Source organism: Neofelis nebulosa, chromosome 12 (assembly GCF_028018385.1).
Source record: "Neofelis nebulosa isolate mNeoNeb1 chromosome 12, mNeoNeb1.pri, whole genome shotgun sequence".
Taxonomy (NCBI): domain Eukaryota; kingdom Metazoa; phylum Chordata; class Mammalia; order Carnivora; family Felidae; genus Neofelis; species Neofelis nebulosa.
Window position 1 is genome coordinate 9,646,900 of NC_080793.1, and position 13,599 is coordinate 9,660,498.

A 13,599-nucleotide genomic window follows, 5' to 3' on the forward strand; every position below is an offset into this window, starting at 1 on the left:
TTAGATCCTGGAATTCTCGCTCCAAAAATAAATCCGGGATCAAGTTCTCCAGCACTGCTGTAGCCAAAGTCCTGCCTCTTACAGGCCCAACTCTGCAAAACCTGGGAGCCTGGTGCTGGGGGCAGTCTCCAGTATACTGTGAGCCCCACTCCGACCTGCCCACGAACACTGCAAATGAGGGTCAGCCCTGCCCACTCCCATCAAGTTTTGGTGCCCTATTGTCCCCTGGAGAGAAGGAAGAGGGAGGACCCCCAACAGAAGACAGATGCTCTACAGATGAAGCCATCCCAGGAGGACCCAAGAGAAATGCTCTCTTGCTATTCAGGGACATAAGGTCAGGCACACCCTTACCCTGATGGCCAGCGTCTAGGGTAAAAATGCCAATGTGTCACCTCGACACCCAGCAAGTGGGCTCTCGGGCCAGAATCAGAACAGCCAGCTTCAGGTCAACCAGGCATGTCCCATCACTACCAACCCCTTTCTGACTTTCAGACATTTGGTCATCTAATCATTCTACCTGTGCGCCGATGACTTCCAAAATACTTCCAACTGCCCGGACTTTTCTCCTGAGACTCAGTGGTAGGTGTCTAGTGTCCTGCTGGCTGTCATCACCGTATGTCCTGGCTGAACATGCCATCCTCCCCCTGAAGCATCTCTCACATTGCCAGTACCCAGCAGCACTGGCACACAGCAGTGAGCCCGCAAACATTTATGGGGAGCCTTTGTGCTAAGCACTGAGGGAGGGTATGCAATGATGACGGTTGGAAATCTAACATTCTGGAGCAGGGATTCTCAAACTCTGGCCTGAGTCACCTGGTGAGTTGGTTAAAACAGACACTCTTGGAGCCCACTCCCAGAGATATTGATCCAATAAGCGTAGGATGGGGCCTGAGAAGCTGCATTTCTGACAAGCTCCAGGTGACAGTCAAATAGCTGCTGGTCCACAATCTGAACTTTGTACAAGACAGCAGGTACTCATGAGATGTTTGACGAATGAATGAACAGAAAAAAACCCGACGGTAATTATCCATGAGGAACAGCCTCGGAATGAGTCCCTCGGTCTCTCCCTCCCCAGAGAGTCAGCCAAGAGCACCCAGCTCTCCCCCTATGACACCCACCCCACCATTCAAAACCTAGGTCACATCTCCCGTTCTTCCCAAACCTTCCTCGATTGCCCCTACACACAGCTGCTGTCACTGAGAACGCCGATGCTCACCAAGAACACGGTCTCAGCACACACGTGTGCACACACGCATGTATGCACACACAGAAACACGCAGCCTTGCCTCTCAGAAGGTTTAGTACACTTTCCCTAGCAGAACATTAGTTGCTCAAAGGTGTTATGTCACGGTGGGTGCTCCGTAAATGGATTATGGGTGAGTGGGCGGGTGAGTGGATGCATGGATGAATCAAGTTCCTATGCTCCCAAACTGCCCACGTTTCGCTGAATTAAGGTGGGCACATAAAACAGCAAGGGCAACGGCAAGAGCAGACCTGCGGGCCCCTTCCAATTAGAACGCCAGGCTGGGCGTCAGTGAGCCCAGGACAAACACCACGCTTCCAGGGACAGGCGGGGGAGGCGGGACTGCAGAGCTCCCAGCAGCTCCAGAAGTGGATGAGGGCCTGGCAGGGGCCAGGGTGTCTCCAGGCTGGTGGCCCAGAAGACTCCCCTAAGGGGTTTGTAAAAGCCACGGCGGCCCCTTCCAACCCCCAGGTTCTGACTTAATTGGGTTGGGCTGGGCCCAAGACTGGATAATGCACAGCCCAGGTGAAATGCCACCGTGCTGGGCGGTACAGCGATGAAACAGACGTGGCCACCACCCACGGAGCTCACACGCCAGAGGAAACATCCCAAAAGAAAGAGACTGCAAATGAGGGCCCACTTCCTTCTGCCTGGTGAGTCAGGGACATGTGAGGGAAGAGCCTGCGCTCCACCTGGCCTCCTGGAAAGAGAGAGGGTGCAGGGCAGTGAAGGTACCGTGGGCAAAAGACGTGGAATCAGCAGCGGCGTGAACAGACCACTGGGGGAACTGTGGGTGGCAGATGGACGGCCGAAACAAGCTTCTGAGGTGCTTAAACAACAAACAAACAAACAAACAAACAAAACGTTAAAAGCCTGTTGGCATTTCTCTGCAATTTCTAAGGTCCAAGCAATGATGCAGGGCTTCAGGAAGGAAGGAAGAGATTCGAAAGTCTTTTGTTCCTATTTCCTCTCCTGTAACCGAATGCTTCTCAAACCAACGCCCTGTTCCTGCAGACCACCGCGGGGCCTCCTTACAGTGTCAGGTCAGGGCGGGAATGAAAAGCGAAGCAGAGAGCGATGGAGAGGGTGCGAGCTCTGGAGTCAGAGGGACCCGAGCTTGAATCCCAGCTCTGGCACTAATTTAAACCTGTGTGGCCGCAGGCGCGTTAGCTGAGCTGGGCCTAAGTTTCCTCCCCGGCAGAATTGGAATGACAGATAATATTTCCTTCACGGGGTTGTGTCGTGTAAGGAGCTTGTAGAACTTGCATCAAGAGAAACAGTCAAGAGAGTGCACAAGACAGCCTATGGAATGGAAGCAAGTTTCTCCGGATCACATATCCGATGAGGAGTGAAAATCCAAATCCATACAGAACTCTTACAGTTATCAACAACAGAAATTAAATATTTGATGGGGAAAAACGGGCAAAGGACTTGAATAGACCTTTCTCCAAAAGTGGTCTACAAATGGCCAACAACCGTATGAAAAGATGTTCGACATCACTAATCACTAGGGAAACGCAAACCACAGTCACACCGAGCTATCACCTCCTACCCACTGGCATGGTTACTATCAAAAGTCTAAAAATTAGTGTTGGTGAGGACATGGGAAACTGGCACCCTGGTGCACTGTTTGCTGGGAATGGAAATGTAGCCACTAAGGGAAACAGTAGGGTGATTCCTCAAAAAATGAAAAATAGGGGCGTCTGGGTGGCTCAGTTGGTTAAGCTTCTGACTTCGGCTCAGGTCATGATCTCACGGTTCATGAGTTCGAGCCCTGAGTCGGGCTCTGTGCTGACAGTACAGAGCCTGCTTGGGATTCTCTCTCTCTCTCTCTCTCTCTCTCTCTCTCTCAAAATAAATAAATAAACTTAAAAAAAATAGAATTACTGTATAGTCTGGCAATTCCACATCTGGGTATGTACCCAAAAGAATTGAAAACAGGGTCTTGAAAAGATCTCTGTACATCCATGTTCACAACGGCATCATTCACAAGAGCCTAAAGGCAGAAGCAACCCAGGTATCCGTAGACAGATGAATGGACAAGCAAAACACGGTACATACATGTAACGCATAGTATTCAGCTTAAAAGGGAAAGAAATTCTGACATATGCCACAGCGTGAATGAACCTTGAAGACATCATGTTGAGTGAGGTGAGCCAGTCTAGAAAGACAAATACTATATAATTCCACATGTATGAGGTTCCTAGATTAGTCAGATTCATAGAAACACAGAGAAGAATGGTGGCTGCCAGAAACTGGGGGAAGAGGAAAGCGAAGCTGTTTAATGAGTATACAGTTTTGCAAGACGAAAAAGTTCCAAAGATGAGCTGCATGACAGTGTGAATGACTTGATGCCACTGATCTGCACACCTCAAAACGATCAGGATGGTTCATTTTATGTTATGTGTGTCGTATACTTTAAAAAAAAAAAAAAAAAAAGCCTCCACAATTGTGGTTTTCAAGTTTCCGGAAGCAGAAGCACAACCCCACATTTCTTACTCAACACACAGATCCCAGGGCCCCTTCCCCAGATATTCCGTTGGAGGTCTGGGTGTGAGGCCCTGGAATCTGCATTTTCATACACATCTTAGGGTTATTTTGCACACTAAGAATTCATTTATTCTGCTGTAGTTCTAAAGGATCAAGGGATATTCTCCTGAGTATTTTGCTTTTGCTGATCAGTACCTGTTTAAAAAACAACAGCTACGTCTGTGTCCATGTGTGTGTATAGAAAGATCTCATGTATAAAGAAAGATTATAACCACAGCGCAACAAGGTGGTCCCCCAGTCCTCAGGGAGGTAGGAGCTACAAGGCTTGAGCATGTGACTCCGGGGCTCCAGGCCCATGGGCCTCTCACATTTCCACCAGCGCAAGCTCCACATCTCACCCGAAGTGTGTCAGGTAAACCAAACACGTGCCCGCAGGATGTCCCCAACAAGGGAGGCAATGTCAAGCACACCCCGCAGCGGCTCTGCCTCTCAAGCAGCAGAGGAGAGGAGGTCTGACGTAGGCAACCTCATTGCAAACAGCGCAGACGATGCAGGGAAACCACAATTCCCAAGGGCAGCCCAGCAAGCAGAAGGCCAACCGGAGCCAGTGGGGCCAGAAAATGTTGGCCAGGGAGGGCCTCTGAGAGCGCGAGAACAGCCTGGGAGAGGCAGCTCGTTCAGGGACCCCAGGCCTCCCCTCCCACAACCCAACTAGCAAAGGAGACTCTGCTCATTCAACCGCAACCAACTAAATACAGTGTTCTCGGCCCACCACGTCCAGCCATGTAGTCATTTGTTATCTTCATGATCATAATAGCACCTTTGACATTTCCCATGCTTGGCTCCAACACTACCATTACTTTCCAGTGTGGCAAGGATGTCGCTCTTCGAGCGCGACGCGTGGAACCCTTCCAACCTGCTAAGGTGGAGGGGCCCAGGACTTCTAGATTCTGACGCCCCCAGAAGCCCATCTGCCATGAAACTGATTGCAATGAACCTTCAGCCACGCCCACCCTTTACCCCTTCCAAGGCCCTGAGAGGGGACCCAGAAATGCGTTCACGTGGCCGTGTGGTTTTGTGAAAGGCACAAAAGCAAGATATTCTTGTATTCTTTTTCTTACAACCCCTCCCACCTCCAAATCGTCTAAATGATGGACCCAGAAAACCAGGGTCTGCCTTTGGAGTCCACCTAAATTTAGAGAGGACTCCCCCACACCCTCTGTAGTATTGCCACACGCATTCACATACATTAGTTCATTCAGCCTTATGGGGTAGGTTTTATTCTTAAGCCACTTCTACATATAAGGACATCGGAATTCAGAAAGGTTCTGTGAGGTTCCATGACCTGCCTAGGGTCGCCGGGATTGCAGGAAGGAGACTGAGATTCAAATCCGAACCCCTAAATCCAAGCCCTGTGTTCTTACGCAATCCCTTCCTGATTGCCCTAAGGAGAGCTACAAACAGAAAGGCACTCTAAAGAAAAAAATAATAATAATAATAAAGCTCTTCTTCTGATTAATAAGCCAACAAACACTTACTAATAACCACTAACCTTTACTGACCACTTGCCCTGAGGCAGGCACAGAGCTAAATGCTTCTCTTGCAATATTTCATTCACTGCTCACCATAATCCCATGAGATACATATTATCATTAGCCTCGCTCTACAGATGAGGAAACTGAGGCTCAGAAAAGTTCATTAGTTTACCCAAGAACACACAGGAAGTAGGAAAGCCAAGGATTAAGCTGAGGTCTAATTCTAAAGCCCTTGCATTTAGCCATGGTGCGCTGTTCCAGTTGGAAGTGGGAAGAGCCTGCCAGCGGGATGGAGGCAGGCAGGGAAAATACCTTCAGCATAAATCAGGAGTGTGGCCTAAGAGCTAGAAGGAAGGAATCAAAAATGCTGATTAGAGGGGTGCCTGGGTGGCTCAGTCAGTTAAGCGCCTCACTTTGGCCCAGGTCATGATCTCCATAGTTCATGAGTTCAAGCCCCATGGTGGGCTCTGTGCTGACAGTTCAGAGCCTGGAGCCTGCTTCCTATTCTGTGCCTCCCTCTCTCTGCCCCTCCCCCAATTGCACTCTGTCTGTCTCTCTCAAAAATGAATTAAACAAAATTTTTTTAAAATGCTGATTAGAGAAGATGATTCTGGATTCAAATGAACCAGTAATTCACATGTCAACTGCTTCACATGGGTCTTGGTGCCCAGGTCCCAGGAGAGGCCCCACCTCTCAGAGGCTCCATTTAAATATTCTCCGCATGGCCCAGTATCTCAAAGCACTGCAACAATTTCCAGGGAGCTAGAAAGGTGTCACCTGTGTCCTGTAACTAACCTTCTGAGGACCCTGAGCTTTTCGGTTTGCCTAGGTTTCTGCAGAGCTTATCCCCTAACTTTTCTAAAGCTTCTCTGCTGCAGCTGATAAGACTTTTTTTTTCCCCCTGTTAAAACGAGATGAGATCCAGCCAGCTGTCGAGAAATGTACAATGAGATTATACTGAGAAGGAACCACCAGAGACAAAGGCCCCTAAAGAGTCACTGGTCTGTTGTGGCTTTTGTGGCAGAAATCTGTTCTTGGGTGGGGGTGGGGAGCAGAGAAGGGGCAACAGCCATTTGCCTTTTGCTTCCTGGGGCCTTCCTCTGCGCCTTGCTGAAGAGACTGCTGAGAAGCAGGGGAAAGAAGAGTCACATCTTTAGTGGTGAGAGAGGCTGATAACTTAGGCAGAGTTGTCTGTTGGTAACAAAGAGGACAAAGATGCACATAGGTCTGCCCTCTTCACTTGGGCCTGTCACTGGGGATCTGATGTCTCCCCCCCCCCCCCCCCCCCGCCACCATCCTAAGTCTGTCTCACTTAGGCTGGGTCCTTGTGGGGTGCTCATCAACACAGCCATCACACTTCCAGGATGGGTCCTCTGGGTCTTGGGTGCCCACTCCAGGCACCTCACCTTTAGATAGGTGCCCTGGCATTTGGGTGTCCTCTCTGCTGTGCCCAGGTCACAGGTGAGGCCGCACCCCAGGTGATGCTCAAGGCTCAGGTGCAAGTTGGTCTGCACCCACGTGACCACAGAGAGGCCGGACCCCAGGCCAGGCCAGTGAAATCAATGTCCCCAGTCTGTGCAGGTGGCCGCAGCGGCCTGGGCACAGGTGGGCCGCCTCACCTCTCACCTCTCACCTGGGCGGCGGTGGCTCTCGGAGACCCTCACCTGCCCGGCCCTGGGGGCGTTGCTGGCACTCGGGTCCCCGAGCTCCCTCCCGCCTGTCCGCTGCAAGGCCGAGCCGGGGTTCGGGAAGCCGCGGCGCGCGCGGGCCCGGGAAGAGGCCGCCGGGCCTGTCCCCGCGGCGGGCCGGGCACGGAGCCCGCAGGCCTCGGCGCGGCCCGGCTCCGCCCGTCCGCCCGCCCCTCGGCCCGGGGCCCGCGCCCGCCCGTCCGCCCGCCCGTCCGCCGGGGCAGCAGGGCCGGCTCCGCCGAGCCTCCGCGGCGCCCGGCCCGCCCGACCTCACTTAACTGTTCCCCGCTGGGGCGGCGGCGGCTGCGGCGGCGGTGGGTCCCGGCTCCGTCTCACGCAGAAGCAGCTTCTCATCGCCCGGGCGGCGCGGGAGGGGCCGGGCCCGGGGCCCAGGCGGCGGGGCCGGCGCCGCAGCTCGAGCGCGAGCCTCACCGGGGAGCGGCGGCGGCGGCGGCGGCGGCAGGGGCGGGGCGCGGCCTGGCGGCGGCGGCGGCGACAACGGCGGCGGCGGCTCCCTCGGCGGGCCGCGGCGGCGGGCCGGGCTCCGGGCCTCCCGGTTCTGGCGCTGGCTCCGGGGGAGGCGCCGGGCGCCCGAGGCTGGCTCGGGCGGGAGGAGGGAGCGGGAGCCCTCGCGTCCGGAGCCCGCGCCGCCGCCGCCGCCGCCGCCCCGGCCGGCACCCCGCCTACCCCGGGCCTCCCCCACGGCCCAGCCCGCGAGCCCCCCGGCCCGGCCTCCCCCAGCCGGCGGGTAACCCGCCCCCCTCCCCAGCCCGGCCTCAGAGCCCCGGGAGCCCCAGGCCTCTTGGAGCCTGGGCACTAGTTATCCCCTCCGCCAAGCTGTTCTCTTCCAGGGCCCCCGCAGCCCGCTCAGCTCTCCTAGGCCTCACTGGATCAGTCCTTCAGCACGGCCTTAGAACCCTGGACGCCCCCAGGCCCCTTGGCGCCTTAGATGAACAACACACACACACACACACACACACACACACACACACACACACACACGTTGTCCTCTAGCAGGGACACCCAGCCCTCCTCGATTTGATTTTCGTGAACTGCAGGCCATTCCTTCAGCTCCGCTCACTCCAGTTCAGGGGACCCCCACTCTCCCAAATGACCCAATACAAGCTTAGCCAGGTCCCAGACTCCACTAAAAACAGGCCTCTCATAATGACCCCAATCTCCCAGCGATTCTCTGCCTCCCCTTTATGCGGGGCAAATGATCAACCCACAGGGGCCATGGGACTGCCCTCAGGGAAGCATCTAGAGGGAGAGGTTTACAGAAGTGATGCCCTACAGTACTCGGGGAAAGGTATAGGCCAGAGGATAAGACTGCATGAGGAGTGGAGTCCAGAGCTTGACTCTCAGCTAGAATGGCTGCTACCAAAGACAGGAGCAGGCTCTGCATAATTCCTTAACGAAAAATGCCCCACAGAGCCCCAGCAAGGCATTCCCAGGCAGAGGCTGGCCTGCCATTTGAAAGAACTGTGGTCAGAAGGCTGGAGCCTTTAGAGCTGAGGACCATGCAAAGAGTGATTGGCATCAATTTGCTAATACATCAAGTCTAATTTTCACACATTCTAGGTTTTTCTAAGCAGAATTGGCTGTCGGGGAAAATGTCTTGTGGGGAAGCCAGGCAAGTGTGTGCATTCCAAGCGTCTGTCTCAGAAATGCCACTGGTTCAGATGGTTTTACAGACAAGTTCTTTCAAACCATTAAGGGTCAGACAATCCCTCCGTTATTTAAATTTACACAGAGGGGCGCCTGGGTGGCTCTGTCAGTTAAGCGTCTGGCTTCCCCTCAGGTCATGATCTCGCAGTTTGTGAGTTCGAGCCCCACATTCTGGACTGACCCCTAAAGCCGTCAGCACTTAGCTGTTCTCTGTGCAGTGGGCAGTCACTTGGGGGCAGGGGGCCAGGCCAGGCTTCCTCTCAGCCTCCCCAGTGTCCCCGAGGAAATAGCCTCAGCTGGTGGCCAAGTTCAGCCAGGACAACTCCACTTTGCTCTGTTTTACACAGACAAGCCCTTTTTTAGGGCAATTCTGCTCAGAAGTGTTTAGATGTTATTTAAAATGTTTAACAGGGGCGCTTGGGTGGCTCAGTTAAGCCCCAACCTCAGCTCAGGTCATAATCTCACGGTTTTTGAGTTCGAGCCCCGCATCAAGCTCTCTGCTGTCAGCATGGAACCTGCTTCAGATCCACTGTCTCCCTGTCTCTCTCTCTGGCCCTCCCCTGCTTGCTCTCTCAAAAATAAACATTTAAAAAATAAATAAACATTAAAAAAGTTTTTTAATAGAAAAACTTACACAGAAAAAAAGCAAAAATATTCCATATCGCTTCCCAAATTTAGCATAACTCTGACACCAAAATCCGACAGATTACACCAAAAAGGAGAACTGCAGATCAGTATAGAACACTGGTCTCCAGATAATTTAATAAGGGTTGTTTGAAAAAGAGGGTCTACAGTCAAATAACTTGAGAAAGAGCTGCGTGCCATTTACAGTCTACCTTTTGGAGAACCACAGTAAGTGTGAGTATAGTAAAGTCCCTGTGAAGTCCAGGAGTAAAAAATATGGCATTTCTCAAACTCATCTGAGTCAGGACCACCTTTTCAAAGTTCACCAATTATCTCTAATATGTGAATCACTACTATAAACCAACCTATTTAAGTATATAATAGTCGTAAGGCTACCGAGCACAATGTTAGCAATTTGAGTCCAACTTGATGGAAAACAAGCCAAAATCCACTATGATCAAGCAAGATTTATTCTAAAAGTGCAAGAATAATTCAGCATCAGGGAGTCTATAAATTCATTGCATTTTTAAAAATAAATCACAGGATAGTTCAGCAAGACAGATGCTTTAAAAGTATTTGATAAACTTCAACACCAATTACTTATAAATTTTTAAAACCTCTTAGTAAATGAGGAAAAAAATTCAAGCTTAACATGATAAAATTTATTTATCAGAAGCCATAAACAACTATACTTAATGGTGACACACTAAAGGTGTTCTCATTTAAGTCAGAAACAAAACAAGGATGCCTGCTACAGCTGCTACAAACTAAAGCCAATGAAATAAGAGAAGAAAAATAAATAAGAAGTACAAGTATTGGATAGGAAAAGACAAAATTGATATTATCTATTCATGATTTAAGTGTGTACCTAAAAGCAAAAATTAAAGAGAATCAGTCAAAAATCTTAAGATTTTGGTAAAATGGCTAGCTATAAGATAAACACTGAAATCAATCACTTTCCTGTTAAGGGAGAAGACTTCTTTTCTATACAGAAGAATTCTGTGTTCGTTTTGGCTTTGGCTGATCACAGACAGCAAGTATTTCTGTGTTCTCTACCATGCGGCAAATGGACCTATTTCTGGTGCAGAGAGATACTATTGCCCAGCACTGCCTGCTACTATAGAGGTAAATCATCCCATCCAAGGGGAAATATTATAGAAAGCCTACTTGGCTACTGATCAAAAGCTACATTTTCCTGTCAATTTCCAGGACTTTTATCTCCTATGTCTCTTTCCTGTATCTATGCCTCAATTTTCTTCCAAATTCAGAAGAGGGAAAGAGGTATTACTTATAGGATCCCCTAAATACAGCACTAAATACCAGTGATTTCCATTTAGAAAGTATGATTTTTTAAAAAAAAAATTACATTCAGGAGCGCCTGGGTGGCTTAGTCGGTTGAGCGTCTGACTTCAGCTCAGGTCATGATCTCACGGTCTGTGGGTTCGAGCCCCGTGTCGGGCTCTGTGCTGACAGCTCAGAGCCTGGAGCCTGCTTCAGATTCTGTGTCTGCCTCTCTCTCTCTGCTCCTCCCCCGCTCATGCTGTCTCTCTGTCAAAAATAAATAAACTTTAAAAAATAAAATAAAATAAATTACATTCATAGTAGTAATGAATACTATAAAATACCTGGCCTTTACCTTAACAAGAAACGGCAAGGCCATAGAAAGAAAACTATAAAACCTTACTGAAAAACATAAAAGTCTTTAATAAAAGGAAGAACATAACAAGTCCCTGGGGAGGAAGTCTTAATATTGCAAAGATGTCTATCTCCCCAAACTCAATATATAAATTTAGTGGAATCTAAATTAAAAAACCAATATGATTGGGGGGAGGGGTGCAATGGAACATGACAAAATTATTTTAAAACTGATCTTGAGGGGTGCCTGGGTGGCTCAGTCAGTTAAGCGTCCAACTCTTCATTTCAGCTAAGGTCATGATCTCTTGGTTCATGAGATTGAGCCCCATGCTGGGCTCTGTGCTCATGACACGGAGCCTGCTTGGGATTCTGTCTCTTCCTCTCTGTCTGCCTCTCCCCTGCTCACACACACTCTCTCTCTCTCTCAAAATAAACAAATAAACATCAAGAAAAAACTGATCTTGATAAATATGGGAAAATATGCAGAAAATTTTTGAAACTGAAGATTATATTAAATTTCTTACAAGAATAGTAATCCTAATGAATATAAAATATAATGTAAAACTTACATTATAACTCATATTTCATATTATATATTGCTATCTTCTTAACTTATATTTTAGTGTCTGTTAGAGCAGTGCTAATACTGTTTATCTAACATATTAAAATATAACGTAAAACTTCAGTAAATAAAATTGTGGGCCACTACTGTAAGCATACACACTTTTATAATATACTGGGTTCCCTGTTTATGAATGTTTAGTTTTTGTCCACTGATCCATTTGTATATTCCTAATACTCCACTCGAAACCACACTATCTTGCCCAGACGACTTCAATAACATCCTTACCAGTCTCCTGGCTTTGCCTCCATTCATATAATGGAAAACAGCCACCAGAGTGATCTCCTGGGCCCTTCTCATCCTTAAACTCTCAGTTTAAATGTCACCTCCTTGGAGGCCTTCGCTGGTCATCTAAGTAGCTTCCTTTTGTATTCATACCACATCCATTCATTTCCCTCTTACCACTCATCACAATTGGTAGCTATTTACTATTTGTTTACCTGTTCAATTCTCAGTCTCCTCACCAGACTAAAAGCTCCACCATGATATCTGTTCATCAAGCATAAATGTGCCCCACATACTAGCCCCTCAATAAACGTTTGTTTAATACATAGATGTGTCAACATTTAATATGTGCATACCCTCTGTCCATGTCTAATAATTATCCAGAGCAAACAATCAGGCAAGTGCACACAGATGTATGTTCAAGGATAATTATTTCAGAATTGCTTATAATGAGAAAATATTGGATATATCCTAAATGTCCAGCCATAGAAGATTGAGTCATTAAAAAAGGAAAGCTGTACTGACATCGAAATATACCATGGTATTTGGTTAAGTAAGACAAAAAACCAAAATGGGGTATAGAACAGAAGGCATTTATTCTATGAGCCCGTTAATTTTATATGTATTTATGAATACTTATAGGTATTAGAATACATTGGACCCCTGGAAAACGTATACCAAATGTTAATAGTTTAACAGTGGCTATAGGTAAGGGGAGGATAGAGATTTTCATTTTCTATTTTAGCTTATCTATGTATTTTAGCATCTTAGGTATATGGACACAAACTACAGGACCAACCACCAATGGTAGCTTGAACAACAGGCATTTACTTTGCTGGCCTGGCGTCATCTATTTCCGGTCTTCCTGTTATAGGAGAATGAAGGCATTAAGAGCACGTGTCCTTCCATCCTTTGCTGACACCCTCAGGTGGTTTGTCTTTTATGCTCACACTTGTGGCCTCCTGGGCACAGAACGGCTGGCTCTTCCAGCTTTAGATGTCCTGGTCTCCCCTTTCATAGCACGAAGGCGGACAGGGAGCAAAGTCTTTCCCAGAAACTCCCCAGCAGACCTCGCTAGATCCCATGGGCCAGAAATGGGTCACATGGCCACTCCCAGCTGTACACACACATACACACAACTGTAAAGGGACGCTAGGAAATCGGCTTTGTCAATCAGGTCACCTCCTGAGGCTGGGCCTATTGACGGGCCACTTAAAATCACTGCTCCCTTGGAAAACAGTGTGCAAGTTCATCAGAAAATTAAAAAATAGAACTAGTGTGTCACCCAGAAATCCCACTTCCAGGTATATAGCCAAAGGGAATGAAAACAAGATCTCAAAGAGACACCTCACGCCCACATTCACCGTGGCGTTATTTACAAAAGCCAAGACACAGAAATAACCTATGAGTGGATAAAGTTTCACACACACACGCACGCACACACGCTCTGTCTCTCCCTCTCTCTTTCTCTCGCAAAAATAAGTAAACATTAAAAAAGAAGAAGTCAGGGGCGCCTGGGTGGCTTGGTCGGTTAAGCGTCCGACTTCAGCTCAGGTCATGATCTCACGGTCGGTGAGTTCGAGCCCTGCATCGGGCTCTGTGCTGACAGCTCGGAGCCTGGAGCCTGCTTCAGATTCTGTGTCTCCCTCTCTCTCTACCCCTCCCCCACTCATGCTCTGTCTCTCTCTGTCTCAAAGATAAATAAACGTTAAAAAAAAAAACTAAAAAAAAAAAAAGAAGAAGAAGTCAGACAGAGAAAGGCAAGTACTGTATAAGCTCACCTATATGAGGAATCTAAAACACGGAACTGATAGAAACAGAGTGAAACAGTTTCTTCAATCCCTCACGGAGAGTCCTGGTCAGGCTTCT

The 13,599-nt window shown here is 48.8% G+C and overlaps 1 protein-coding gene across 2 annotated transcripts in view; it reads right to left on the reverse strand.

The window, feature by feature from the left end:
• Positions 1 to 7,673, reverse strand: part of MVB12B (multivesicular body subunit 12B) — a 195,294-nt gene extending 187,621 nt beyond the window's left edge. The window contains exon 1 of one of the 2 annotated variants that reach the window (XM_058694108.1): positions 7,236 to 7,667. In XM_058694108.1, coding sequence (XP_058550091.1) covers positions 7,236 to 7,310 — 75 coding nt within the window. In that variant the 5' untranslated portion in view covers positions 7,311 to 7,667. Of the gene's footprint in view, positions 1 to 7,235 lie in introns of both variants that reach the window. The other variant, XM_058694109.1, reaches the window with a different exon arrangement.
• Positions 7,674 to 13,599: the final 5,926 nt, after the last annotated feature.